We start from the raw sequence: 27,974 nt of genomic DNA on the forward strand, positions 1-27,974 counted from the left end.
TTTTTCTGCAGGGTGAGGAGCCCTGAGAGGGTGGGTCGGGACTGTAAAGGGATCAAGAGGCTGCCCGCGCCCAGACGTCTGGCCCCGCCGGACCTGCGTGTGTGTGTGTGCGCGCGCGTGTGCAGGGGGCTTCTCTTTAGGACGCCGGATTGGGGGGGGGGGGTGCGAAGAACAAAGGCAAGAGTCCCAATTGCATTCTGTGAAGCATTTGTGACAACAAAGTGTTCTTCCCTCCCTCCTCCCTCCTCGCCCCTCTTTGCCCCCTGGGGCCCCCGGAAACCTCGCGACCCGCGACCCAGGCGGGTGAGGGTGGGGGCGGCTCAGCCAGGCCCACTCATTCGCCGGCCGGGCCGGGAGCCCAGGCCCAGCTGTGGCTCTCTCAGCTCCGGAAAGTTTCCCCTCACTGTTTGCTTTGCTGCTGTTTAGTTTCTTAACCTTCAGAAATTTATACGCTATAAACTTTTATAGCGGTCATATTCTTTTATTGCTGCGCACACGGCATTGAATTCCTCTCCCGGCTTCTCTCTGTCTCGCACTCTCCCGGTCCCTCTCTCTCTGAATCTCTCTTTTATGACAGCAGATTTCCCCATCTCCGGCTTCCGAGCCTCCGCATCCGAGCCTTTGTTTGTCTTTAAAGAAGCCACCCCGGGCTGGGGACGCAGACGCCGCCGCCGGAGGCTTCCCCTGGCACCCTCGCCCCTACCCCGCAGCACTCCGTCCAGTTCCTGCCTCAATTTTTGTGTTTCCTCTTGGCGGAATCCAGCCTTCTCGGCTCACTCTCTGCACCGGCTGGGTCTTGGGAGCCCAGGCTGGAGAGGCAGCCTAGTCTACACAAGCTCTAAAGGCAGATTCACTTTTGGTACCGAATGGAACCCTCCTTGGAGGATGCAGACCGGGGCTCTGCCAAACCCCGGAGCTTTGCGTCCTCCCGCCTCCTGCTGTCTCTCCGATTAGTTCATCCTTCCGTTCGCTGGAGAGGGGTAGGCCTGGCCTTTTCACTTCCAGGCTCCTTTCACTGGAACCATGCTTTGTCCCCACTCCCATCCCAACTTCAGGCACTGCAGCGCCGCTGGGTGGGCCCGGTAGGATGCTCCGGCCCGGCTCCCCAGCACCTGCCCGGGAAGAAGCGGAATCCCAGCGCCTTGGTGAGAATGGCCGGGCTGCCGAGAACAGCAGCGCTCCTCATTCAAGGTTCTGGCCGGGACACCACAATCTGAGGGGGACAGAAAGGTGCCTCTTGAAACTGATTTTAGTTCTGGGGTCCGACTGGGAAGGTTTTTTTTTTTTTTTTTCCCCTCCTCTCCTGAAACATTTCTCTTCCACACTCAACCTTCCCTCCCAGCCTGTAGAAGCTGCCTCCCCAGGCCTCCACCCCTACCCAATCCACCCGCTTTACACCAAGGCTGCTACCCCGTGGCTCAAATTGGAGGCGCCAACTCCAGGTGAGCACTGAAAACCCTAAGGGGTGGACTCTTTTTGAGCAGAAGAAAGGACAGCCTGGCCTTTCAGAGGCCTCTATCCACACCCTGTCCCTCTGCTTCAGGGAATGGAAGGAAGTTACCTCCTTCTTCACTTGCCTGCTATTTTAAAGTCACAAACCAAGGTGACTTTCTCAGCCAGCTGAGTGAGGACCTGCTTCCAGGGGGTGGCAGGGCAGGCCTGGCCTTCCCTCTGGCTCTGGAATTGGTGGGGAAGACCCCACTGCAACTTAGGAGGGCGATCTCACTGCTCTCTGCAGACTCAGACCTCTCCCCGAACCACCGATCTTTCCTTTTCTCCCCCCTCCAGTCTCCCAGCTCTCACTCAGTTTAAGTGGAGGTCTTGGGAGCTTGGGTCTGGGCCAGTTCTCAGCCCCACCAGGAAGCCCATCCTGCAAGGTCTAAGGAGAAACCTCTTGGGCACAGGAGTCTCTCTTCCAAGCCACTGTCTTGGAGCTAGGACCTCTACCTCTGGTCAGGTGAGGAGAGCCAACACAGAATGAGACACAAGGAGAGATTTAGTTTCTAGAGTGATATATATTTTTTGTTCTTTTTCTTGCTTTTTTTTTTCTTCCAAAACAAACAATCAGAGCTCTAAGCCCCTCGCCCTCCCCACTCCCACCCACAACCCTCCCATATAAGCGACAACTGAAAACAGGCGAGACAATCACCCCCAAAGAAATCACAGAACACAGCACAATTTCACGACTGTCACCGACAAAGCAAAAAAGAAAAAAGAAAAAACAAAAGTTCTACTGGAATGTTCCCTTGTAGGGTCTGGAGAAGCAGGGGCGAGAGTCCATGGAATTGAAGGGGACTGGAGAGGTGGGGTAACAGGAGGAGGGAAAGGGAAGCAACATAAGCTCTCCCGGCCTAATGCCTAGATGCGATTTCGCCTCTTTCCTTAGCACGCGGGACGCTTCCCAGAAGAGTGCGCGCAGCGGCAGCGCAGGTCGCCATCCAGGCCCGAGTCTCGAGAGGCAAAGCCGGGCGCAGGGCCGGTCTCTGCGCTTCTGCGCTGGAGCAGCAGCTGCCAAGCCCGAGGCTCCTCCGCACGGGTCGGGTTGGGCCGGATGGGAGGAACAAGTCAACAAGCTCGGAGCCGGAGCCGAGCTGGGGAGCCTTTGCTCCTTCCTGTCCTCCACAACTTGCTCCGGAAAGGAGCCCGGGGAATCGATTCACCATAAATTCTCCATTGGGTTCTCCTGACCTGGCTTTCCTGCCCACGGAAGGGTAGCGCTAGCCGAGAGGGGGGCGGAAGGGTGTTTTCTACAGGGGCGGCTTGACTGGCCGGTGCAAGGTGGACTGGCCGAACAGAGTCAATTGCAGAGCTGGGGGAATACGGAAGAAAGGCGGGGGGGGGGCTGGTGTAGAGCAGGAGAAGCTACAGTCTCTGTCACTTGGGGCACAGGTGAATGGGAAGATGACATTGTCAAGGCTTACAACCCAGGATCTGACCTCCTTCTGTTGGAAGGAGGGGAAAACAACATGCAGAATTAAAGTTTCCTGCAGCAAAACGTGTGTGTGGGCGCAGGGGGGGGTGGGGTGGGGAGATGCCTTCATAAAACCTAGGAGACTCTCAGAAGACCACCGCTGCCTTTCCTTGCCCTTCCTAGCCCACCAGCTTAGGGGCTGAGTTAACCCCACTTGCCCTTGAGTCCATGCCCCTGGCAGAGTTCAGGATTCCATGGGGATGCTGTTGAGCTGCTGAGCCCTCTGAGCAGCAGTGTCTCATTGAGGCATGTGTCTCTGGACATCTTGGTGGGTATTGCATCAGGGGTGAAACCTGGGCTTGCTTGATGGTCTGCGGGCTGTTCTGCCAGATTGGGGGTGTGATGGTCTGCATTTGGGGTGTCGCTTCATGGGAGTGTTGATGGTGAGCTGTCCCCCATTATTACTGCGGGCTCCAGGCTTTATGCGTGCAGGTGTCTGCTGGGCTGTGTGCAGTTGGTGAGTCCCTGGGTGACTTTGGGATAGGGGCAGGGGTGGGAGTGGGGGTGGGGGTGGGGGAACAGGCCGGCTGAAAGTGAGGGGCTAGGGCTTTCCCCCAAATCAGGAGAGTTCTAGGGACTCTACTCAGGGCTCTCTTTCCTTGGGGCCCATCATCTTCTCAGGACCCAACTACAACTACCTTCTAAATCAACAAAACTTCCTCCTGAGGCCCAGGGAGAAGAGAAGGCCAGGTAAGGGCAAAGGAAAGGAGAGAGGCTCTCGATGCAGAGAAGGACTTTGAAGAGAAAGATCCCCTTCCCCATTCACTTGAATACATCCCAGACAGCCCTGGCTCAGCAGCCATCACTTATAAATAAGCGTGAGATGGGGAAGGGGTGGGGAGGGCCGGGGCGGGGGGGGTGGGGGGAGACTTTACTCTTTGCCCTGTTCCTTATTCATTTTCTTCATTTTCATCCGCCGGTTCTGAAACCAGATTTTGACTTGTCTCTCACTCAGATTGAGGAGTCTGGCCACTTCGTGCCTACGGTCCCTGGTGAGGTACATATTGAACAGAAACTCCTTCTCTAGCTCCAGCGTCTGGTATTTGGTGTAGGGACAGCGCTTTTTCCGGGAAGAGCGAGCGTGCAGCCAGTTGGCGGAGGGGTTGGCTGAAAGAGAAGCAGCGATAGAATCAAAGAACGGAAAGAGGGGAGGGTGAAGGGCCCCAGGTTCTCCTTCCAGGAGGGTTGCACCCCTGGGTCTCCACTCCCCATCTTGCATTGGAGAAAGGGGCGCCTGGGCCTTCAAGTTCCCAGAAAGGTTCCCCCAAATGGGCCAGGAGTTACTATGGACACCTCCAGATGAGAGTTATTTGGACAGGATTGGGCCAAACCTGTGCCAGTCTTGCCAGCACTTCCAACGCTTTGCCTGCCTGAGGGTCTCTCTCAGTATCTTTCTCCACTTGGGTCCAGACTGGTTAGGACTCAGGACCGAGCCCAGCCTGGCTAAAGCCCCCTCCCCCACCAGCCCTTCCAGGCTAACCAGGGGTGGTGACAGTGGCAGCAGGGTTTTGGCTCTGGGTCTGAGAGGTGGGAGAAGGACTGGGCTAGGGGAGAGGAGAGTGGCTTCTGTTCAGCCACAGCTCCTCCTGGCATTCCATTCCAGTTTAACTGCACCCTCTTGCCCTGACCACAAGCTTGTGTCTCTGGGCCACATGGCAGCAGAAATGTGTGTCTGTCCAGATATCCCCCCCCACACACACACACACCCGGCAAATGTGGGTTCACATTTAGAGACGCAAACATCCAGCACACTCCAATTCACATGCAACCCAATTGCAACCATTTATCAACTCCAGCCTGTGGACAAGGGAGCGCTGGGGGCTCACAGATAACTTATGGTTGCAATAGTCTCCTTTTCTGCTCCTGCTCAGCTCGCAGTTTGGTTAAAGCAAGTTCAGGGAAATTGGGAAGCAAGATTGCTCCAATCCCAAGGTGGGATTAACAGAAGTGGGGGTAACAGAAGTCCTTCAGGGCACAGGCACACCTAACTCCAACTGGTTCCATGCAGTACAAGGGAACAGAGAAAGGGGTGACTAAGTGGAATGGGGGGAACAAAAATATATCAAGCCTTCTCTTCTCCTTACCCCTAAACTCAGAAACGTTGCCAAATAAAGCAGAGCCAATTAAAAATAACACTCAGCCTCTGCTAGATTCCTTCACCCCAAATGAAAAGCCCTGAATAGTTCAAAAAATAATATTAATAATCTGGTTCATCCTACACTAAGTACCGTGTCTTACCAATTTGCAGCGCTATTTCCTTAATGTGATTGTCTGGAATGGGACCCGCAGCCGCATTAAATATGAAAGAGGAAAAAAACTGTTAATAATTGATCCCAGCCAAACTGCTGCCTTGCAATAATGGACTTTCCAGGCAGAGTTTGGGGGCTTGGGGTGGGGGGTGGGGTCTGTTTAGGTGTGAGCAGGGAGGGTTGGGAAGAGCCCTGTGTTACCCTAATGTCAGCTCTTGTGATTCAACCTGGCAGGTTGGAGACGGTGGGACCCCACGGAAATATCAGGGAAGCAGGACAGCTCTCTACCCTCCAGCAGGCAGAGGCCTGTGGGCCACTCTGTGGGTGGGAAAGCCGGCAGGGCAAGCAGAGTAAAGCAGAGATTTAAAAATCTGACCCTCACTCTCCAAAAACAGGTAGGGTTGAGGGCTTTTCCCCACTAGCCTGCAGGTTATTGTTTGGGGGCTAAGAGCCCCCGACCGATTTGCCCTTCTCAACCTTAAAAATGAAAGATCCGAGACTCCGCTCCCGCCCCTCTTTGCAGGCAGCACCTCCTGGAAATTAGCCAGACTTGGGTTCCTGGCGGGGGTGCTCTTGGAGGGGTGGGAGACGGTGGGAAACTACCTAGGGGGATAAGTTCTCCGCCTCTCTGCAAGCCTCTCTTTCCCCCACCCTTCCTCTCCCCAGGGTCCTTGCAGGATCACTCCTTCTCCACGGCCGCCGGTCGGCCCCGAAGTTCGGAAGCGATTTCCTGACTCCCCGTGAGGCGAACAGCTCCGGCTGGAGCTAGGGAGCCCCAAGGAGAGCAGCGGGGACCGCAGAAAAGGAAGCGGCAATCCGGGCGAGGATGCCAAGGAGGGGAGGGGGTGACCAGAGGGAAGGCTTCCAGGGAGGGGCCGGCGCATCCGGGGAGGGGGCTCAGTCACCCGGTCCTGGGCTTCCCCCGCCCCTCCCGGCGCCGGCTGTGGACCCTGAGCGGCTACTGAGCGAGATCTGCTAGGAACAATCCTCCGCCAAGCTGTTGCATCGCAAATAAAATCCTAATGAGCCCCCTCCCACTTCCCCTTGGCCGGCTTTTACGGTGTGCGCGTGGCGCGGGGAGCTCTGCCAGCCGCGCAATGCCCGGAAGCCCGGTGCGCTCCCGCCCCGGCCCGCGCGGGCTCTCGGCCTCGCCGGCTGCCTCCCTGGCCCCGCCAGCTCCTCTCCCAGCCGGCGGCCGGCGGCCTCTTCCCGGGCTTTCTGCCCGGGCCTCCGGGGCGCGGGGAAAGGGAGGCCCAGAGAGCGGCGAGCTGGCCCCGGCGCCCCGGGTCCCTCCTGGACTTGGAGGAGTGGGGGCGGCGCTCCGCAGGCGGCCTCAGTCTCCCCTTCTGGGGCACCCAGCTGCCTCCCTTCCTTCCTCCCAATTCCCTCCGCCCCCGCTCGCTCTCCGGTCACCGCCGCGGTTTCCCTTCACATTGTCCGCAGTTTATTGCCTCTCCCCTCCCCTCCCCCTCGCCTGGCCTTCGGCCTGGGTATTTCCTCACTTTTTATAACTTACTTTGATCCGGCCTCTCTTTGTCCTCGCTTCCTTCGCAAATTTTATTGTCCCCGTAGCCGGGTCTTTGATTAGACAGGACGGCCTCCCTGCCCGCCGAAGTTTCCAAACTGTACTCGGGCGTGCCCTGCTTGAGCAGCTCCCCAGGCGCGCCCAGCAGCGGCTCCGCCTTCACCGCCGCCTGGCCCTGCCCCGGAGCAGCTTCGCCGCGCGGCGCTGGCTCCAGCCAGGTGCGGAGGTACCTGCTCTCGGCCGGCGGGACGCCCTGGGGCTGGATGTAGGGGTGGTAGACGGACGGCAGGCTTCCGGACGCGTGCGGGCTCAGCGGCGCCCAGGAGGCGCCGAACACCGGCGCTTTGGGCTGGAAGCTGCACGAGGGGAACTCCAGGTGCTCCGCGTGGCCCGGCTGCCGGGGGCTCGCGTACTGGCCGGAAGGAAACTTGGCTGGAGGCGCGTCCTCACTCTCGTGACTTATGATCGAGTCGACATAATAGCTGCTAAGCGTCCCAGAAATGGACATTCTCAGACATTATCCGGGCGCTCGCAGGGGGAAGGGAAGCGCTCGCGCGCGGCGCCCAAGCAGGGAGAGGTGGCACCCAGACCGGTGTGAGGGCTTTCGGACGCGACCCCCCCAGCCCCCCACCCTCCCACCCCCACCCCCTGCTCAACTTCTCAGCCAACAAAGTACAGTGGAGCAGCCCGGCTCAGCGCTCCTTGCAAAATGATTGGTCAAAGTTTTTCCGACTGCCTGATAAAGCGTCAGCTCCGACATAAATCAATCGGGCGAGGGGGCTGCGCTCTCGCTGTCATCCGTCCGCACCGCATTCCATATCGAGGATGGATTGTTTTATGCTGATGCAATGTGCTATCACGTCAGGGCTCCGGCGGCCACGTAACCTCAGCCCGAGCTGCCGGCCGCCCTCCCCCCCCCCCCTTTTGCAGGAAGGGGGGGCAGTTCTCGACGTGGGGCGGCGGGGGCGGAGGAGAGGCGGAGGGAAAGCAGCGGGCTGCCTCGAGAGGGACGTTGTCTATGGAGCCCTCTCCCCAGGCGCATCCCAGAGGGAGAAAGGGAGTGTAGGGCAGCGGGAGAGAGGGAGCCCCAGCCTGGGGAGCAGCCGGAGAGGCCCACAGCGTAATTAAAGAAAGAGGAGGTGGTCCCTTCCCCCTCCCCCCACTAACACACCTCCACTCTTCCCTGCCGGCCCTCGTTTCCTCTTCTCTATCTCTTGACGCAAGATGTTTATTAAACAACAGCAGGGCAGCAAGCCACTGGAGATGAAGTGAAGGGGATGGGGGAGAAGTTGGGATTTTATAGGATTGTTGTCTGCGCTGGAGGGGGGCACTCTGTAACTAGTTTGGGAGGTTTGCGGGCCTGAGAACGTCTTCTGACCCCTCAGTAGCTGAGGGAGGAGAGAGGGGAATCAAAGGGCCGGTGTGTCCAAAGATCCTGTCCTAAAATTTAGCTGTCCTGAAATTTAGACCCCACAGGGGGCTACAGAGATTCATCAGGCCCTGGAAAGTTGAGCCTCCAAAAGAGTTTCATACAACGAGTCAAAGCTCTTTTAAGTTTCTCAAGCCTCTCTCTGGTCCCGGTCAGAGGAAGGGGGAGAGGGGCACAGACATTTCTCCTTCCCTCCACTGAATAACAGGCCAGGCCCTTAAAAGCACCCAGATGGGGGAGCTGAACAGGAGAAAGGGTTAAGGGAACTCCCCTAAGGTGTCAGCAGAGCAGAGGTGTGGGAAGGGGTCCAAAGTTATCTCCCCTTCCACCCCGTGTGGTAGGAGGTGAATCCGAGTTTCCGCCTGTCCTGCCGCCTCTTCACCCGGTTTTGCGGGCTCGGAAGGATTTCCAGATCCCCATTTTGGGCACCAGGATGGACAGAGAGTCTGCTGGGTCAGTCTGCCGCCCACCCACCGCTTTCCCTCCTGCAGACTTTCTCGCAGGAGCGTCCAAATAGCCCGTTTTATTGGTATCTACCCTGCGGCCCAGCGCAGAGGCTCCCCCGGGGCCACCGGCTGCCTTCCTGGCCCATCTTCAGTCCATCGCTCCTCCGGCTCCTGCCCAGGGTGCAGTCACTTCTCTGAGATGTGGGCGCTCAGGGAGCCGAGCCCCTGGACAGACCCAGTTTTCCTCTGTGGGGTTCAGGGGCAGGCTGGGGCCGATTATTCTCAGCATTCTCCGACCCCGGGGCCCTGATCAGATAGGCTGGCCCAGCCCTGTGGTTTTAACAAAAGCGGGGCCATTCTAATTTGAGGTTTTCTCTTTTGGGCCATGTACCCCTCTGCCGGGCAGAAGGCTGCGGATCACCTCCGCACATGCACAGAAACACTCCCGCCCGCTTTTCTTTCCAAATGAAGCCATCTCATGTCATTACGTGTGAAATACGAGGGCAAAGCGCCATATTTCTTCACATTATGGCGATTTCAAAATGATTTTTTAAAGATCAATGCCGGAGCCCAGCCGGCCCCCTCCTTTTCCAGCCCAGCTCTGCGAGGGCGACAGCCCAGCAGATCCGGAACCAAACAGCGTGAAGATCTGCTTTTTTCCACGAGACCCAAGTGGGAAAACAGAAATCCGATGCAAATTCTTCTAAGCAGCGGTTGGCCGCTTGGGAAAGTCGAAGGAGCTCCCCAGACTCGCCAGTGAGAAAGCTGGGCGCCTAGTGAATGAATCACAGTTAAGGCAAAGCACCTGTTCTCGATTTACCAGACGTGTAGAGTCTGCTGTTGGCTTTACCTATAATAAATATATTCTTTAGGGGGAAAAAAATCTCCTCCCCTATTATAAATAATGGTGTTACGAAGCATGGCAGGCTGGGTATATGACTTTCTGTAGCATATAAATTAGGACCCAAAAGGACATGTGGACTGTGGGCAGGGACTTTTTTTATTTATGACAAAGTCACAGCCCTGGGCTCTTCTTAAGACCCAGGCTGTGGGGGTGCTGGGCTCTGGCTGCAGCCCTTGTGGTTCCCACTCTGGCCCTGGCTTTGCCGCTGCCTCTCTTTGCAACAGGAGAGAGCCACTTAGTTTAGGGAAGAAGTTAGAAGAAGGAGAACATTTGGGTTCATGACTTGTGCCCTGCAAGGGCAGAGTGTCCCAGCAGACAGGGCTCAGGTTTGTGGGTGTATTGCCCCTAATCCCTGGTGGTTCCTGGGTAATGAGGGAACCCAGGCCTTTTCTCTGAGGCCTGGGTTCCCTCAACAAACAAGCTGGAGGGTTGGGAATAATTCCAAAGTGACAGATTTTGGGGGTTCCATCTTCTCAGGAAATGAGACTCTGGAGGGAAGAGAATGAACCAAACCCTGAGTCTGAACCCCAGCTCCTCTCCCCCAGGTGGGGATCCAGATGCATCAAGCAGTGCATCCCACTTTAGCCAGGCTTTCCAGAAAACATTGCTGCCCCCAAAGTGGCACTCAATTCCAATTCAAGCAAATGACGAAAGGGTCACTTGAGAGGAAGCTCCTTGTTTGAGTGCTCTGAGGACCCGAGGACTGCCCCTCAAAACCTTGTTTTCTCCCCCAGACAATGGTGCCCTCATGAGAGAAGCAAACAGGATTGCGGCCCCTGGAGCCCAGCTTCTAGAACTGCTTCACAGAGAGGTTGCTTGAGTGGGGGGAATGCTTCTCCATGACAGGGCAAACTGCTTCCCCCACAATCCTAAAGAGAAAGAAGGAAAACCCTCTTGGAACCTCTTGCCAGTCCCTGCACCGGAGCTGCGCCTGAACACAGCTGGGGCCAGTAGCTGATAGCTCTCGGGAAGGGCAGGCAGGGAAAAGCTGCAGCTTCTGGCCACAGTGGGGCCCAGAGCAGCCAAGAACCAAGAAGGAGAATGGAGGTGGGGAGAACAGAAGCCAGCCCTGGCCAGGACCAGCCGGTGAGTGCCTGTGGTGTAAGGGCTGATTTTGGAAGGGTCCTTGGCTGTGAGAAGAGAGAAAAAAATCTAGACAGAGGGAAGAAAATAAAATTGAGGAGAAAAAAAGGTAAACAATAAATGGAAAAGGGGGAAGTTTTTTTTTTAATGGATAGCTAAGCTGAAATGTATGCTTGCTGTATTCGCATAGGTGTGTTTCCTATACATATATTTCAAATCAATATTTCTTTATGGGGAACCCAGTGTGCAAATATGTTGTGCTCTATGCTGTGTATAGAATGTAATAAATAAATCTGCTCAACTATAATACTGGGTGTGCTTGGGCATTCGCATATAAGATCTAATATTGTATATGTGGATGCGTGTAAAACCCTTATGAATGCTATGAGTTTCTAGTTCTGCTCATATAAGAAGATCTATGATTGTGCATGCATTTTGATAACCATCACACACTTAGAGCAAGGGCAACAACTTGAATATCTGCGTACGTGAATTCTGGCCATAAAATATTAGCTGATTCAGAAGCTTCCCTTGAAAATCTGCCTGTTGACTTGATAGGCAAGCAAAATATATACACATGTGCCTTAAATCTGGATTCTTTGACAAACTTCCTTCTAAAATATTTCTCTGGAAGGCGATGGAAAGGCTTCAGAAAGGCCCAAGGCAGGTCACGAAATTTTGTGAATTTTTTGTCTGACCATGAAATCCTTTACTGCATCTCTTACCCCAAACCACAGGGACAGTGTACATTGTGTGATGCTTATTTCATGGTCGTGATGGACACGGGGATGAAGGCACTGTGACTTGTGTACAGTCATGTCCCACACAAGTGTGAATCTGACCATCTGATCAGTGGACAGAGGTGAGTCAAAGGTGGAAGCTCTCAGGTAACCGTGGAGGTCCAAAAAGCCCTGCCAAACAAAGCGCTGTTGTGTAAAACGAAATTAGAAAAGTCTCCATGTCTATGGCCCCAAGCACCTGGAGTTATTTTTTCTGACCCAGGATCAGAGTTCAGACCCACTGTGGGCAAGAATGAGGTTGGAGACACTTACTCCAGGGGGGAAGAAACAGAGGTGCCCACAACCCTCACCGTCTACACCCAACAGAATCCCATCGAATGTCCCCATGCGGGTTCCATCCTTAGAGCTGCCACACCCTCCGAGTGGGGATTTTAATTGCACAGGCACGAAATCCTCTCCCAAATCTCCTGCCCAGGATGTCAGAGGTGAAAGGAAGGACGGAGAGGTCACTGGCCCGGGCAGACCTCTGGAATCTTCTTACCAACTATCAACCATCAGGAATATGGAAGGCTGCCCCCCCCCCGGGGGGGGTGGCTGACGCTTTGGGAGGGGGCCTCCAGGAGGCCAAACGGGGTGGGCGGCAGGCAGGCAGCGGGGCTGGCAGGCGGGCGGAAGGGAGCCGAGCAGGTAGAAGGTTATTACGGAATTGCTTCCATAAAACCTGCGGCTGTTGTAAAACTCTCTGCTTTCCAAAGACTTTATTTCCTCCTTTCTCTCTAACGTATCCCTTTTTTCTTTTTACAGCACTGTTCCCGGGAGGGGGTGGCCAAGGGGCACCAGGGATGGAAGCCAGTCAGGCTCGGTCCGAGTGGCTGGGCAGGTCTGTGAGGGGCCCCAGGACACATAAGGTAAGGCAGCGGGACCCGCCAGATCATCTTCACCCAGACCAGAGGACAAGAAAATGACAAAGGACGGTGTTGTTGGCCTTTGCTCACCAGGACGGTGGACCGAGGGCTGCATTTCCGCCCAGGCTGAGGGTGGGTCTCCCAAGGGCCTCCTCCACCCTAGCAGAGGCCCCTTATTCAGAGACACCAATCCCCCTCCAAGTCAGGCCGGCGCCAGAGCCCCATCCGGTCGGGCCTCTTCCCCGGCCCCTTTCCACATTTCCTCTGCCTCAAGCAGGGCGCAAAAGTTTGGGAACAAAAGTTAGCTTATGCTTTGGATTGGCCCCCTCCTTCCGCCCGCACTTCTACTTACTCCTTTCCTGGGCAGAGAGCCAGCAGCCTGGGGAGGGCTGGGGTCAAAGAGGGTATCACAGCTTTGCCCCTATTCCCCCCCACCTCCATCTCCTGTCACTCCCTCAGTCTGGGGGCTGAACTGTCCAACAGTGTCAGGTCCCCACTAGCCTCCAAGATAGGCCTTCTGGGGGTGGGGACCGCCAGACCTAGGTAAACCCGCAACCCAGCCAAAGGATCTACAGGGAAGCCTTGGTCACTCAGTGGGGAAGAGCCAGCTGAGGGGTGGGGAAAAGGAGGACTTTTTTGGACCCACCTTTGTCCCACTAGTGGGCCCTAGAAGGGACCCCATGGGGGCTGTAGGCTGAGACTACAGGGATGCTGATGTTTCCCTTTCAGCATGGAACCCTGAGCCCTCTTCAAGGACCTGAAGCTTCCTGTTGAAGGGAAGCCCCGTTCACCCCTGCAAAGGGTTACAAAGACCTCAAGGACCCCCTGCGTCCCTGTTGAAATCTAGCTGGGGTAGACTTTCTTTGGAAAGTCTGGAGGTAGAGGGGAGCCCAAGACAGGATCCTTCTGGCTTAGAACAGCCCAGCAAGGTGCCTTTGGAGAGTGCAATGCTCCCCACCACCCCCCTTTTCCTCCCGCCACACACATGAACAAGGGCAGAAGTGGGAAGACACCTATGACAATCCCTCATCTCTTCTCTGGGGAACATCCTTGCTACTCCCTGGGTAAGGGACCTCAAACCTCTTCACCACTTTGCAAGGGTGATACAGTAGTCCTGACTCTGCCTCCCTAGGCCCCACCCCACCCCCGACTCCTCCAGCTAAGCGAGGAGCAGTAACTGCCGTGAGTCGGGTGGTTTAATGTCGTTGTGTTCAGAAATCCAGGCCCAACAACATGAAACTACCTAATTCACTCAGCAGTTCCAGTTCACGCTCCAGGTCAAGGGCTCACTGGGGGCAGGTCCCTGCAGCCATCTTGTTGGCCAAGACCGGCCACCCAGCTAACTTCATTTTCCTCCACCTCTTCCCAAACAGAACACAGTTGCTAGTACACAGCATAACTAAAGAGCTGGAGGCAGGACTCCAGGCCAAACCATTCTGGAGCTGGTCCTGGCAGCTCAGATGCCAGGAACTTTCGCTCTCTCCCAGGAGCCCAGGTCAGAGGCTCTGGGCAGGGCCCTGGACTGTACCTGCTTGGTCACTGCCTCTCAGCCTCTGTTTCTGCAGCTGGAGGTCTCCATAAACTAAAAAGATGTCTTTCTCGACTTCAAACTGCTATTAAGCTATGTCCACAGCCACCATCTGGTTAGTGTCTATATTCCAGAGTCACCCAGGGTAGCTCTGAGAGGCCAAATCTTCAAGCCAGATCCCAACTTTGCAACGGGAACAGTCAGGAGAGTGGAGAGTAAGTGACAGCCAGAGAGGGAGCCAGAAAAGCAGGACACGAGAAAGTATCAGAAGGACTAGGGAGTAAACAGAAGCCCATGGGAAGGGAAAGGGGGTTGACCTGAGCAGTCTTTGGGAAGTGACCCTGCCCGAAGTATCTGGGGCCCCGACTCCGCAGAGGCTGAACTGTCTCAGGTAAGACAATCCCATTCTGAATTCACAGCTGAAACCCAGGAAATTTGTTCCTCCCTTCCTGACCTTCAGCCAGGGCGCTTCGTTCCCCGGCCCCTACACTGATGTCCCCGACTGCCACCTCCGCCCCTGCAGACCCTTGCAGCCTCACAGGTGCCCAGGCGCACACCCCGCACTCGGCGGCGGCCGCGCGGGCCGAGCGGCGGACTTACCTGGGCGGCGGCGGCGGCGGCGCTGGGCAGGAGCGGCCGTCGGAAGGGGCGGGAGGCGCGGAGCGAGCGGTCCCATCCCGTCCGGCCCGGCTCCCTCCCGGCCTCGCCCCGGAGGCGAGGGTCCCAGCAGCCACGTGTCCGGCGGGGATGTCCGAGGGAGCGCAGGGGTCTGCGGGGCCGCCCGCTCCCCCTCCCGGGTATAAATCTTGGGGACCGGAAATACAATAAAACTTCACCGTGTTGATGAACTTCAAACGGTTTGCATCCCCTAATGTCCTGAAAAGAAAGACGGCCGGGGGCGGGTTAAAGGAAGGGGAAACAAATTTACGAGCCGCGGAAGCACCCGCTCGGGCCCCTTTCTTTCGCCGGGCGGACCGTGTCCGCGTGGAGAGAAGCGGCCTGGCCTCGGCCTTGGCCCGCGGTCCCCGCCGCCCGGCCGGCCTGCTCCGCGTTCGCAGGGGCGGGAGGCCACCGCCCCGCCCCGAGCCCCGTGCACGGCCTCGGCCCGACTGCCCGCTCCTCGCAAGGCCGGCTCGGGAGCCCGGCCCTTCCTCGCTGAAGCTCCGGCTCTGCCAGCCACGCCCTGACCTCCGTTCTTTGCATCTTTCCGCTGAAAGCGGGTTTTTTTCTTTTTTTCGTCTCTAGCCGCCAGACCTTTGCCCTGTCCTGCCCCGCCCCGTTTATTGCCAGGTACTTGCTAGAAGGCGAGAGGGGGGCTGAGGTGAGCAGGGGGTCCCTGAGGAGAAACCCAGGGGCCATTCTTCGCTGGAGTGGAAGAGACGGCCAGCGCTGAGTAGGGTCCAAAGTGGCCTCTTCCGGGCTCTGCCACCCACTCCTCTCTGGTTCCTTGAAAGCCTCAAAATCAAACAAAAATTATCCCTACCTGGACCTCCACTAGCCCCTCCATAGTTGTTTTCTGCACTGGGCCGTTCGTTTTTTGACAAAATTTCGTGGAATCCGGATTGGGAGTTGTAATGTGAACCAAAACTAGGAAAAAATCCCTTTTCACCTTGGGCCGCAGATAACCTAGAGTGAAGCTATTGATTTCCTGCTCACTTTGTCTGCTGGAGGGGCCTGGTGAGGGGGACACTTCAGGGTGGTCAAGCAAAAGAGTTTCATCGTGCTTCACAGTTATTCACAAAACAAAACAATCAAGGATTCGGGTCTAAGAGGCTCAGGCGAGGCTTAGATTGAGGATTGAGGATTGAGGCCCCCGCTACAGCCCCAAGTGGGGGTTTGGTGAACTAACTTGCCTTCCTCCCGAAGACACACAGGTGCGGCCCTGGGTGACCAGCCAACTCCACCACCTCGCCCTTCAAGAAAAAAGCCCCAAAGCACTACTGGGGATTTTTTTAAATGGATAAAAATTGAACAAAAAAAAATGGATAAAAAGCAGAAAGGACAGGAAAAACCACTAGGCTGGTGTGTACAGTTCCCAAATTTTCTGAAAGGCTAACTCTGCGGCTGGCAGCCCCATTCTGCCTCAGCTGGGGAGGGGCGGGGCATGCCCTCTGGCCTCTTCCTTGCGCCAAGAAGGAGGAAGCAGGGAGCTCATTAGCAGCTGGAGGACAGGAAGTAGCTTGTTTTCATGTTCATATTCCAGGATATGCATGGGGAGACCCTTCCAGCTCCCCTTCTCATGATAGGCCCTGACTCCCTCATTTCAATCCCCTTTATCATGATATGTATATATGTATACATATATATATAATTTTTTTTTACCATATTGTTACCCCTTCTGCCAGAGAGAATTTGCCTCTGAGTTGTTAGGCATGCAAGGAAGGCAAAACTGAGGAGCAGCCGTTTCCACATCATTGGGGAGTGTTAATACCCACCCCTGTCCCCCTAGGGGCCTGGTCTGGGCCTGCAGAAGGGACAGGTCAGTGTGCTGGCTCCCTGCCCATTGCTGACCTGGGTCTCCGGAATCTGGAAAAAGAGACCCCAGTCTTAGAATGACACACCTGAGCATACACATTTGCCACACACTTTTCAGATGGGCTTTGTGGCTGCCCCTTACCCCATTCTCAGAACCCAGGCAATGGATTCCAGGCAAAAACAAAAAACAAAACAAAACAAACAAACAAACAAAAACAAACCAAAACCCCTCTGCCTGGGGCCTCCAGCACCCGAAACCGTGGATGCTTGTCCCCAGAGTCAACTTTCAAATGCTCAGCACAGACACCTACCAATAGGGGCGCTGGTGCCAACAAGCAAGTCCCTGAATGTCACTCAGACACCAGTTGATGGTCACACAGTGCGTAAAGGCCATGAAGGCAATGTTCCTTTGCCTCTCAAAAGTTTTCTGAACACTTTCCCAAAAGGATGTCCTTCAAATTATTTCGAAATATTCGGGAAATTGAAACTGTAGCAGATCAAGCTGTAAGATTTAGGGGCAACTTCCTTCCCTCCTTGAAGACAGAGCAGAGTTCTAGCATAACTGGAAGGGGCTGGACAATTTGGGTGGTGAGAGGAGGCAGTGTAGACAGATGTACAAGACAGGTCCTCAAAGAGACTGAAATTGAGACCCTCCTTCCATTTCGTGAGAGCCACAAGAATAAATATTTCTGAGCCTTCCAGGCCCGCGTCCCTTCCTAGGGTTCATTAAGAGCTTGTCTCAGGCAAGTCAAAGATGCCAGAAGCCGTGTTCCTGAGACCTGAGCTGGATTCGCCCTCTCCGTTTCTGGCCCCGGCTGGGGAAGAAGCTTCTGCGGTCCGCTGACGAATGAGACTGAGGCCGCCGCCGACCTCTAGGCGGCGCCCTGGCGTTGAGTCCGCGCTGAAGAAGATCCTCGCTCGGCTCTGCGTCCCGCGCCGCATGAAGGGGCCGGTTCCCGCAGACGCACTGGGCTTGGCGCGGAGCTGGCCGCCGGCGCGTCGCCTTTGGCGCCCTCTGCCAAGCAAGAGAAACACGATTAAACGAGTGAGGGCTGGGAAAGGAATCCACAGCTAATCATGGCTCCATCCGTTCCCCACCCCCTACTCCATCCCCGACTCCAGGGAGCCTTCCACAGCCCGAATCTCCTTTGATCTCTCCAGAAGCCAGCTCAGGGGCAGCGCCAGAATCCTTAACCCCCTCCCTTAACTTGCAAAAGAAGTCTCTCAGCACCCCCTCCCCCCAATTAAGTGATTAGCTCAAAATCAGAGAAGCTATTTAAAGTGGTGAAGCAGGGCTGGAGGAGTGTCCTCTACTCCGAATGGAATATATTCTTATTCCAAATTATGACGACCTCAGCAGAAAAAAAAAAAAAAAAAGTCTTTCTTGTAGGCAAAATTCATTTCTGGCAAGGCTGCTTTTGGAGGCTGTCTGTGGTGGAAATTTGGTGTTATCTGGATTGAAGATTTAAGGGAGCATATAAGGGAATTGGAGGCAGATGTAGGAGCAGCTTAGCTAGGATTGGGGGCCGAGTTCACTCCCTCCCTTGCAGGACATGGCCACCTTACAACCTCCGGAGCTGTGTGTGCTCATGGGCAAGTGTTTTAGGCATTCAAAAGCCCAGATAAATACAACCAATTGGACGGGAATATTGCAAGGTTTGAAGACTTTGTGAAAGAGACCCTATGACTAAGAGAAGGTGTCTGACTGTCCCATAAACTCCAAAGAGAGGAGCGTTTAGGGCAGGCAGTTGGGTCTCTCTCCTTGGCTTGCATGGGGCCATTGGTGTTATAACCTGGGGAAAGGGAAAAGAAGCTTAGTTCAAGACCCTCTGAATCTGAGCTCAGAGACACACAGAACCTGAGAAGGGGAAGTTAGGAGCAACTGGGGTCCCTCTTCCCCTTCCCCAAAGCAGAGACCAAAAAAAAAAAAAAAAAGGGTTTTTGTTTTTGTGCTATTTAGGGCCCCATCTGGGTCATATGGAAGCTCCCAGGCTAGGGGTCAAATCGGAGCTACAGCAGCCAGCCTACAGCCACAGCCACCGCAATGTGGGATCCGAGCCATGCCTGCAACCTATACCACAGTTCATGGCAACGCTGGATCCTTAACTCACTGAGCGAGGCCAGGCATGGAACTGGCATCCTCATGGAGCCTCAAGAATAAAATCCTCAAGGAGGAGACCAGTTGGATTCATTTCTACTGCCGTCACAAAAGGAACTCCCCAGAGACACCATTTTATACTGCAGAGTCCCCTAAGAGAAGTTTCTCGAAAGTTATTCTTAGGACAGAGGTCCCTGAAAGTCCCCTGCGGGAAAGGAAGGGAAGAAGAGGGGCCGGCGAGGGGAGGGGGCCACTAGCACCGGCTCCATGGCAGCAAAGAGTAAGCACCTACCCTGGGGCAGACTTTGGGCACAGTGTCTGCCCAGGTCTGGGCCCCCAAGAGATGCTCCTTTCCCAGCCAGGCAGGGACTCTGGCGGCCGCCTAATTACCCAGCGCACATCTGGAGCAGCTGTGCCCAACCTGGCCTCGGGCACATTATCCTTCTCCAAACTCTATTTTCATCCCCGGGGCTGAGTCATAAAATACTCCGGAGGCAGGATAAAGTCGGGGCTGTGTGTGTCAGCATTCCTGTGCGTGTGCGGGTGTGCGCATGTGAGCCTGTGCGCGGTCGGGGCGACGTCTGTGCGGCTTACTGTGATTGCCCAATCGATTCGCAAAAGTTGGGGGGGGGGGAATGGAGCAACATCAGGCAAATTCAACTGCGAACATACTGTCGGCCTCATTATCCGCCCATTTCAAGGGAAAGCATTTGGAGCTCCGAATTAGCCAGTTAATTGCATCACTTCTTTGTTCATTTTAGGGCAGGCAGAGCGGCGTTCTATTAAAATATTCCATATTTCAAAAACTTTAAGATCTTTTCATTGTCAATTTTCTTTATTTCCATCCTCATTATGCCACTTGAGCATTCAGATCTGCCGGTATCACATCAACAGTATTTTATGCACGCGCGCGCGCGCACGCGCGCCCACGCACACACAGAGGCTTCATGCCTGGAAAAGTAACTCAGTTTCTACATCTGCAAAATCTGGATGTCTTCACTCAGGGTTGTTGTGAGGATTAATTCATGTACAACGCCTGGTAAACAGGGAGCTCTTAGTAAACAGTAACTATTAATAAGTTATTATGGGAGGAAGAGAAGGAAGCGGGGAAGGAGGAGGAAGCCCTGCTTTGTTTTCAGAGAACCAGTCTAGGTTGGAGGGGGTGTGTTTCAGCCTGTACATGTATAATGTATTCTTTTGACTTAGAGCCATGTCCATAAAAGTGAGGCCCCTTGAACCCCTTGGCCTGTAACTCCCCCTTCAATAAGGAACAGAGAATTGGGGCAATTATCTGGCTCATTTCAGGTTCAAACTCCCTTTAGCCTGAAGTATCTGGATCTGGTGGGGGAAAGGGTCTGGGAAGTGGTGGTATATTCTCATTTGGCTTCTCAATGAGCCTGTTCCCTTTGCTGGAACGAGCAAGAGTCTGCCTTCGAGAGAATGGGCAGAAAAGAAAGAGGGGCCCCAGAACACTGGAGTTAAAACAGAAATGCTTGAGAAAAACCAGGGCTTGCTCATTTCCTGGGCAGCCAGGAGGCCTTGGAGCTCTCCATGCACCAGCCTCAGAGACTCCCCAGCCAGGCCACAGTCCTCTGCCTGGTGGCAACTTTCATTCCACCTTCAACAGCCATGTCCTGAGTGCCTACTGTGTGCCCAGCCCTGGGCTGAGCTCTGGGGCTCCAGCGGGCGTGGCACCCCACCAGTTCGCTTACTGAATTGCAGCCGGTGAGGTCTCTGCTCCCAGAAGGGAGTCCAGAGGCGGGGGAGGGGGATGACCCTGCTGGGCAAGAACTTCTGGCCAATGGCAGCACTGCCTTTTCAGGGCCAAAGTCCTAGTGCAGGGGAGGAGCCAGATGGTCTGAGGGCATCCCCCTCCCATTGTCTGTCGGAAAGAGGCCAACTCCACGGCGGGCGGGGATGGCCTTGTGGGGGGAGGGGTGGGGATGAGGGGCCCGAGGAGGGGAGGAGAGATGACTACAGGCTCCTGACCCTCAGTCGGAAGTTCCTAAGAACACCAATTAGCTTTTTTAATTAGTAAAGTAGGCAACAAACGGGCATATATTTCTTCTGCTCTGATTAAAAGCATTTAGGTCAGGTGTTCACAGCCAGAATTATTCCATTTAAGTTGTCCCAAGCAGAAAGTTGTTTATCTTTTTTCTTTTTATTCTCAGGCAGGGGTCTGAATACTATTAGCCAACCATGGGCTTCCTGTTCCCACCCGGGACTGCTGGAGCTGGAAGGTGAAGGTTGCACCAGCTCAGAGATGGGCAACTAGGAGTGAGTTGGGGGTCTTTCCTGCCTCATTTGCTTGAAATATGCAGGCAATTGGGGGAGGGGGGAGTTAGAGTGTGTGTTTAGGGGGAGGGTGCAATAAAGCCAGGAAATTTCCAGTTCCCTAAGTTGTCTGAATAGAGTCCAAGAAGAAGGAAGTGGCTTCAATTCCCAGACCCCAAAGAAATCTGACTTTTCCCCTGGGAGATCTAGTTTGGTCAAAGGAGTAGGGAGAAGGCTAGGAAGATTTTACTAGGCTCTGGATGAAAAGTTAAGTCTAAACAAGCCACAGCTTTGAGGCTGGGTGACACCAGGAGGTCCCCCAGGCTTGTCATGGGCCACCTGCTGTTTGACTCCTAGTAGTAAGATTACAAAAATGTCTGGGAACAACACTGAGCCCAGCGTTCAGTATCCACCCCACCCCCCAGCCTCTAATCTTGGCTAAGCCCCCAGCCCCACAAAGAGTTGCTATCAGAGAAAACTGATAGCTAGATCAACAAGGGATACAAAAGAACATGCTATTGCTTGACCTCCATTCACTTGCCTCACACAGCATTATCTGAAGGATTGTTGCCGAACAGCCTTCCCTTCCCAGGAGTTCTGGTATGTTTTTTACTCCTCGGGAGGCTGCCCAAGCCCAATTTTCCTTCCAGGAGCTGGGCCCATTCCTGGCCAGTCCAAGATCAGCTCCCCCACCCCCCACCCCCCTGCCAGAGCTCATCCCACTTTCTCAAGCCTCTTGGTCCCAGAGAGGGGGCAAAAGACAGCCTCTTGCTGGGAACCCGGACCCTGCCACTACTGGGAGGGGAAGAGTGCCGCAGGGGTGTTCTTAACAGTGCAGGTTGGCCTGAGAAACACCAAGAGAGCAGCCACAGGGGAAGAGCTGAAGACCCACTTTAATCGACCTTATTGGTCTCAGAATCTTCCAGACACCAGCTTCTTTAATCGATCAAAATAGGAGTTCTTAACCCAGGGTCCAAGGGGCCTGAAAGCCTCTGAAATTGTGGGATTTAGTGAGGACTATGTAAGTGCCTTTTTCCCCCTTGGGGAGGAGGAAATCAATAGCTTTCATCAGATGTTCAAGGAGGAGTGAGAGACCCCCAAAATCTTATGACCTTTTTCTTCACTTACAAATACCACAAATGTGATGCAGAGGGAGGCAGTGAAATAGACTTGGGAACCTGACAAGATAAATGAAAAGAGCAGGGGAACAATTGTGTGTATCACAGCGTCCAATGGATACTGTCACCTGGCCTTCTCAGAACAAGAGGCACCTGCTCATATGTGTTGAGAACTCAACGTCAGAGACAAGGGGGCTGACAACACCCCATCCCCACCTCACACACCCTTGCCCAGGGAGAGGACTGTCCAAGGTCTCTGTGTCGCTAATAAAAATGAGATGCAGCTGTTCTCTCTTGGGGCCTGGATCTCCAGCCATTTGCTGTCTTGTCCTGAGTTAGTCCATACCAAAAGAAAACTGAAAGTTTCCCCCCAACAAATGCCCTGCTCTTTGGGAGGAGGGGGTGGAAATATTTCCCCAGATCTCCAGCTCCCTCAGCTCCAGCTAGATCGGCCATGTCACGTCTGAGCCCCGGGAGCGGGAGCGGAGACCACCAGCCGGGGCTACTTGCCATGACCTTAAAGTTCCCTTGGCCCAGGCTGGGTGCAGAGAAGGGCCCGAGAGACAGCTAGCCAGGTAGACAGAAGCAGACATAAAGAAAGGGGCCCTGGAAGGTGGACGGAGAGAAGATGGAGAATGAGAAAGAGCAAAGTGAAACAGCCAGACAGGAGGCGGGAGCTGGAGCACGGCGGGCAGGTGGAGCAGCTGAAACCCGCATGCCGAGAAGGACCCTGGGGGCCTGCGGAGGCGGCCAGGCGCGTCTCCCTCCCATCTTTACCGGGGCTTAATGACCTCGTCCTCGCCTCCTCACTCCAAACCGCCTTTTACAACTCCTAGGTCTCCTTAAGGCTGATGAATTAATTAGCCGGTTCGGAAGGAGAGAGGTGGCCCTCCGCCGGGACATGGCAGATTTCGCCAGCTGGTTTGTTCATGGTGGGGAGGAAGGGCATGGGGAGGAGAAATCCAGGGCCAGAAAATGGGGGCAAGCGGTGCTGGTGGCATCCTGGAGGGAAAAAATGGACTGTTTCTGAGGGACTGCGGAGAGCTGAGACCCAGAGGCTAGGACCCACTCCCCCTTGGAGAAGAGCTAGAAGATGCTCCTTTGGTAAAGGCGGCTGCCCAGCCTCCATCGGTCCCCGCCAACTGACATCCCACTCGGGACAAGGCGCATCCCCCATTAGCCCCCATTTCACCCCATCCCCTCCCCTTAGACAGCAGAGATAGTGAGTCTACAGGTCTTTGGCTTTGCAGCGTCCGGGGAGGGGGCTGGGGGGGCACCTTGCAATCGCGACCTCCCTTCGTTCCTGAATTGCCGCTTCCGGACGCCTCCGCCTCGTTTGAAAGCCTCCTTTCTAATCCATCAGCCAGGCTCCTGCCACCGGAGGGCCAGGGCTCAGCGCTAGGTCCTCCTAGGCTTCCAGATCCCACCCCTGCGGCATCTAGCTGCGGCTGGGCGGTAGCCGATGCGGCTGGAGGCGCGCGGAGCCCGGAGGTGCCCCTGACGCTCCTCCGGATGCCAACTCTACGGCTCCAGCTCGGCCGCCAACTGGATGGGCAACCCCTCATCCCACCCGCGGCCAGGCCAGCGCCGCGCACTGAGATCTTCACTCCTCGCGCAGCGGGGAGAGGAAGGCGCTGATCGCTAGCCGAGCACCGCGGGGTGCGCGCCGTCGGGGGCTGCCGCGCTGCCCCAGCGCCAGGAAGCCCTAGACAGGACTCAGTGTGTTCCCCTCAGTCCCAAGCGAGTCCGGAGTTGGCGGCTGAGGCGCTCGACGGCCCCAAACCCCAAGCCACTTCTCCACCTCCAACTGTCCCAATCCCCAGGAGATCTGGTCCCTCTTCTGTGCGCAGCCACTTCCAGGAGCCGCGGCAGGAGCCGCAGGCAGGGACATTTCAGCATCCGGAGGAGCTTCGTTCCCTCCGGTTCACCCCAGAGCTCAGGATCCCAGCTCCCTGCTGCCAAGGAGCTAACGGACTGAGGAAGAGGTAAGAGATTTAGCCAGTAGCACTTTGGACCCTCTCCCGTTTTTATTGTTTGTAAGGACTAGGTCCCTGGATATTGACTCTTCTCTCTCCGTAAAAGAGTTCTGACCAGTCTTTTCTAGCCCAACCAGGGCGGGAAGTTTTCTGGATGGTGAAGGCACAGGAGTTCATGGATATTTTTCTCATTATGGTTACTTAATATCCAGGGTGTTTCAGACTAAATCCTCAGCTCCACTCCAGCCGAGACTGAGCTTTGAACAGTAACTTGAATACTTCAATATCGGACAGCTGAGGAGGCAACTCAGGGTGCCCCAAACGGGATGGGGTGGGGGTGCATTGGCCCTTATTATGCCTTTGAGGTAGGGGTGAAGTCTGTTATTCCTATAACCGGGGCTGAGGAGGAGATGGAAGAAGGTAGAGGAAGGATGGGAGGTGGGCTGAGGGCAGCCACGCGGACTTCTTTTTAAGAAGCCTTTGCAATTTAGCCCAACTTTCAGGCCCCATTGGGTTCTGCCCCTCTCTTTACAACCGGGGTGCTTTCACAGGAGATGAGCCTGTTAAGCACCAAGAGGTATCAGCTAAATTGGAAAAAATGTGAAGGCCTTTATTAACCGATCATATTTGATCTCAGCACTTTCCAGACTCCTCTGATCAATTCAAATAGGAGTTCTTAGCCTGATGTTCAAGGGCTCTGATATGCTCTGAAATTGTGGGATTTCAGGGCTCTACAAGAAAGCCTTAGTCATCTCCTGAGAAGCTCTGGGGGGAGAAGAAAGCAACAGGGGCATCAAGAAAGGAGGTGAGAGGCCCCAACCCACAGTCCAGCTCCCTAGACACCGAAGTCTGAACCCCACGATCTGAAACCTCAAGCTGCCCATCATCCACATGTCGCCAGAGTGGCGAGTGCTAAGTCGCAAGTGAGCCAAGGTGGCTGGATTTTCTCCACTTCTTTCAGGATGGGTCTGGGTGCCTCAGCAGGTTACAAATCTGGATGTGTTCAGGGATGCTTTCCTTTCTGTTCTTGCTGACTTGGGGGCTCTAGGGCCCACAGGGCAGCCAGGCAGGAGAGGAACTTGGACCTCCAGTTCCCTGATGTCACCTCCACCTGATGGACAGTCCAGGGATCCCTGCCAGGCTTGGCCTCCCCAGGTCTCAGTTGGTGGCAGGTTGGCCCCGCAACCCTGTCAGATCTCAGGGCTCCTTTATCTGTGAGCCCAGGCCTGCTCCCTCTGCATCCCTCCTTCACACCTGAATAACTACAGCAATGTATCTGCCCTAGTTTTTGAAAACTGCAGAAGCCCCAAGTCCCTAGTGCCTCTTAAGGAAAATGGGGCCATTGGATCTTGGGGTGAAGTGGGATTGTGGAATCAAATAACCTCTCAGCATTGGAGGGCAGAGTCTCCTATGATGACTTGGGGCTTTGGATCACCTGGATGCTGGGTGCTGCCTGGATGGGTCAAATGTTCCCTCCTTTCTCTGTCCCTTCCCTCCAAGTCAAGGAAAGCCATGGATTGCTGTCTTTCTATGTTTCGGGAGGAAAGAGAAGACAAATCCAAGAGTAAGAGAGTGATGAGGGAGGAGAACACAAGGAAGGGAATTCCAATAGATTAAATAACCAAACTCTATAGTCCAAGGACATTTGAAACTTGATGCTTGTTTTCGTCAGGTCAGGAAGAGAAGTTGGAGGCAGACTGGATTGGAGACTGAGTTTTTAGCTGACTGAGACATGGGGTCAGTGCCTCTGAGGCAGTGAGAAGGCAGAACTGCCAAACATCTGCCAGGGGGCGGGTGAAGGTGGGGGTGGGTGAAGGTGGGGGCGGGTCTGGGTCTCCCATATTGGAGTGTGGAAGAGTTGGAAGAGTAAGGGGCTCTCAAGGGCCTCTGAGGTCTCCCACAGTGCCTTGCTTGTGACTAGTAAAGCCTTTCCTTGCATTTCCTCTGGGGCAGTGTGCATTCGTATGGTGTGTGTGTGTGTGTTGGGGTGGTGGTTCTAAATCCTGACAACTCGCCTGGGGGGGAGTGGATCCCAGGGATCCCGGGGATCCCAGGGTTGATGTGGTTGGGAGTAGAAAGAGGTTTCATCCTTCCAGGGCTGGGGGAGTGAGGAGGCCTCTCCGGCCTTGGAGCCAAGTGCTCCAGGACTGAGGAAAATGGAAGAGCTGCAGCTCCATTTTATGGGGGGATTTAGAGGAAGAGCATATCAGGAAAAGCCCCAAACTGTCTTCCTCCAAATTCTCTCTCTCCAAGGATTAGGTCTCTCTCTAGGGGAACACCTCCTCTCTATTACAGCTCTTTGTGCTTCCACTGCTACGGAAAGTACAATTCTGTGCTTTCTGCACTTAGCATATGTGGAATATGTGAAAGATGCTGTGTACTGTTTGACTTCAGAAGAAGAGACTATGTGGTTGAAAACATGAATTTCCCGCCTATGACCTTCATCGCTGAGCACAACTGGGAAAACATAATTTCATGTCTCTTCTGCATGTGTTCATGCATCCTCAACCTTTACACGGTGCTTAGTACTCCGAGAGGCACATCTGCTCTGATACAGGATTGTTCACTGACTCCTGAAGCTTCCGAAGTCCTCGGAGACCCGGCAACACCCACCATGCAGCCCTTTTATGCCTGCTTCTCTCTACCTGCCGTTTCAAAAGGGGAGTACTTTTGTGTGGATCCAGTCCATGCAGAGTGCGATCCTTCCCCTGCCTTCTGCCCCCTCCTGTACACAACAAGCCCCTCTAAGAAAATGCACACGCATCATTTCGCGAGTGTGGGTCTCACGTAAGATGGCGGCGCCTGGCATCCCGTCAGCTTCAGACACACGCTCTCCCAGGCCGGAGGCCACTAGAGCCTCAGCACAAGTCCGGAGGGCAACCAAACCTAGGTCCCCTCCCTGCGTGGAAAGCCGGTGAGAAGCAAGATACTCTCCCTAAGCCTTCTTCCCCCCCCCCATCCCCTCCAGGGGGCTGCTCAGAGAGCTGATTTTGCACCTCGGGGTGGGGTGGGGTGGGGGAGGGGGGCTGTGGGGTCCGGGGGCTCTGTCTGGACCCCGAGTCCCAGGCCAATTTCTAATTTCCATGGAGAAAGAATAACCATGGCCTCTTTCCAAGCGACCCTCCCCCCCCACCACGAGGCTGCTGACTCTCTGGCTATATCCGCTTGGAATCCGGGGCTGTGAAGCCGGAGACCCGGCGGAGAGGACCTAAGGCTGCGCTCAGTACCGGGCTCCCAGAAGCCAGAGTTGCGCGGGAAGGACAGGAGGCGACTCTGTCCCATTCCACACACCTTCGCTTGGAAAGCGAGAGTCCCGTGGGAGCCGGCGGGGGGCTGGGGCACAGGAACGGCGGCTACGCCGCAGGCCCCACGCGGGAGTCTGGATCGGTCCGGAGCTCAAGGTTAGCGGGTGGCCCCCCGGTAGCCCACGCCCGCCGCGGCCGCTGGGCGCTCCAAGGACGGGCGGGGGACAGCCTAGCCCCAGAGGCGTCTTCCGCGCCGCCGCTCTGAGCTGCGTGGTCGCGGCCCCCAGCGGCTGGGGGGAGGCAAGGAGCGTGCACCTACCTCTCCAGACCGCGCCGTCCTCCGCGCGTCTTCCTAGGCTGCAGGAACCCGGGGCTTGGGCGCGACAGAGCCTAGGGACGGAGGTGACGGCGCCGGGGCCAGGGGTTAAGCTGCTGCCGGTCGCCGCCCCCGCCCTGGGCGGCCTCTGGGCGCCGCGTCTGGGTCTGGGACGGCGGGGCCGACGGCGCGGGGCGCGAAGGGATTCGTGCGTCCTCGTCCCCCTGGCGCCAGCGAGCTTGGGGCGAGGACTGGGCCCGGGCGGCGGATGGGCGCGGGCGCCACCTTCCTCGGCGTCCGCCCGGGCGGGGCTCCTGCCAGTCTCACCTGCCCCCTCCGTGGGGCGCCGTCGGATCGCCTCGTGTCGGTTCCCAGAATGGGCCTGGTGAGGTTTTAGAAGGCCAGAGCTGCAGAGGAAAGGCGCCGAGATGGCCAGCAGAGAAAAGAGAGGGTGTGTGTGGGTGTGTGTGAGTGTGTGGGTGTGTGTGGGTGTGTGAGAAAGAGAGAGAGAAGGCGCGCGGGGTCGAGGTGGGGTGGGGAAGCGGATAACAGACCACAGGGTAGAGGATCCGAGGAATGCTTCCCAGAGAAGCCGTCAAATGCGGAAACAGACAAAAGAAGTGGGAGAAAGCAGAGTCTGCGGGACAGAGAGAAGCCCCGGGCTTCTGAAGGGAGCGACAAGTTGTCTTTGG

At 55.5% G+C, this 27,974-nt stretch overlaps 1 protein-coding gene and 1 non-coding gene across 3 annotated transcripts; both read right to left on the reverse strand.

Moving 5' to 3' along the window:
- Positions 1 to 1,995: 1,995 nt before the first annotated feature.
- On the reverse strand, positions 1,996 to 27,716 carry HOXB9 (homeobox B9). Of its 2 annotated transcripts, XM_084983087.1 has the most exons (5): positions 27,286 to 27,716; positions 16,567 to 17,270; positions 14,381 to 14,656; positions 6,737 to 7,230; positions 1,996 to 4,078 (listed from the first exon to the last, which is right to left on the reverse strand). In XM_084983087.1, the coding sequence occupies exons 2-5, from the start codon at positions 16,647 to 16,649 to the stop codon at positions 3,843 to 3,845; spliced, it is 1,089 nt and encodes a 362-aa protein (XP_084839213.1). In that variant the 5' UTR covers positions 16,650 to 17,270; positions 27,286 to 27,716; the 3' UTR covers positions 1,996 to 3,842. The 2 variants fall into 2 exon arrangements, with proteins under 2 accessions (XP_084839213.1, XP_084839214.1); XM_084983088.1 differs by lacking the exons at positions 14,381 to 14,656; positions 16,567 to 17,270; positions 27,286 to 27,716 and having other exon boundaries at positions 6,737 to 7,460.
- MIR196A-1 (microRNA mir-196a-1) lies at positions 13,429 to 13,508 on the reverse strand. The gene has a single exon (NR_128425.1). It is a non-coding gene; the product is annotated as a microRNA mir-196a-1 (primary transcript).
- Positions 27,717 to 27,974: the final 258 nt, after the last annotated feature.

Source organism: Sus scrofa, chromosome 12, assembly GCF_054392235.1.
Source record: "Sus scrofa isolate SSC_HxYL_T2T_F1_AM1 chromosome 12, Sscrofa_HxYL_maternal_Yorkshire_Landrace_v2.0, whole genome shotgun sequence".
NCBI lineage: Eukaryota > Metazoa > Chordata > Mammalia > Artiodactyla > Suidae > Sus > Sus scrofa.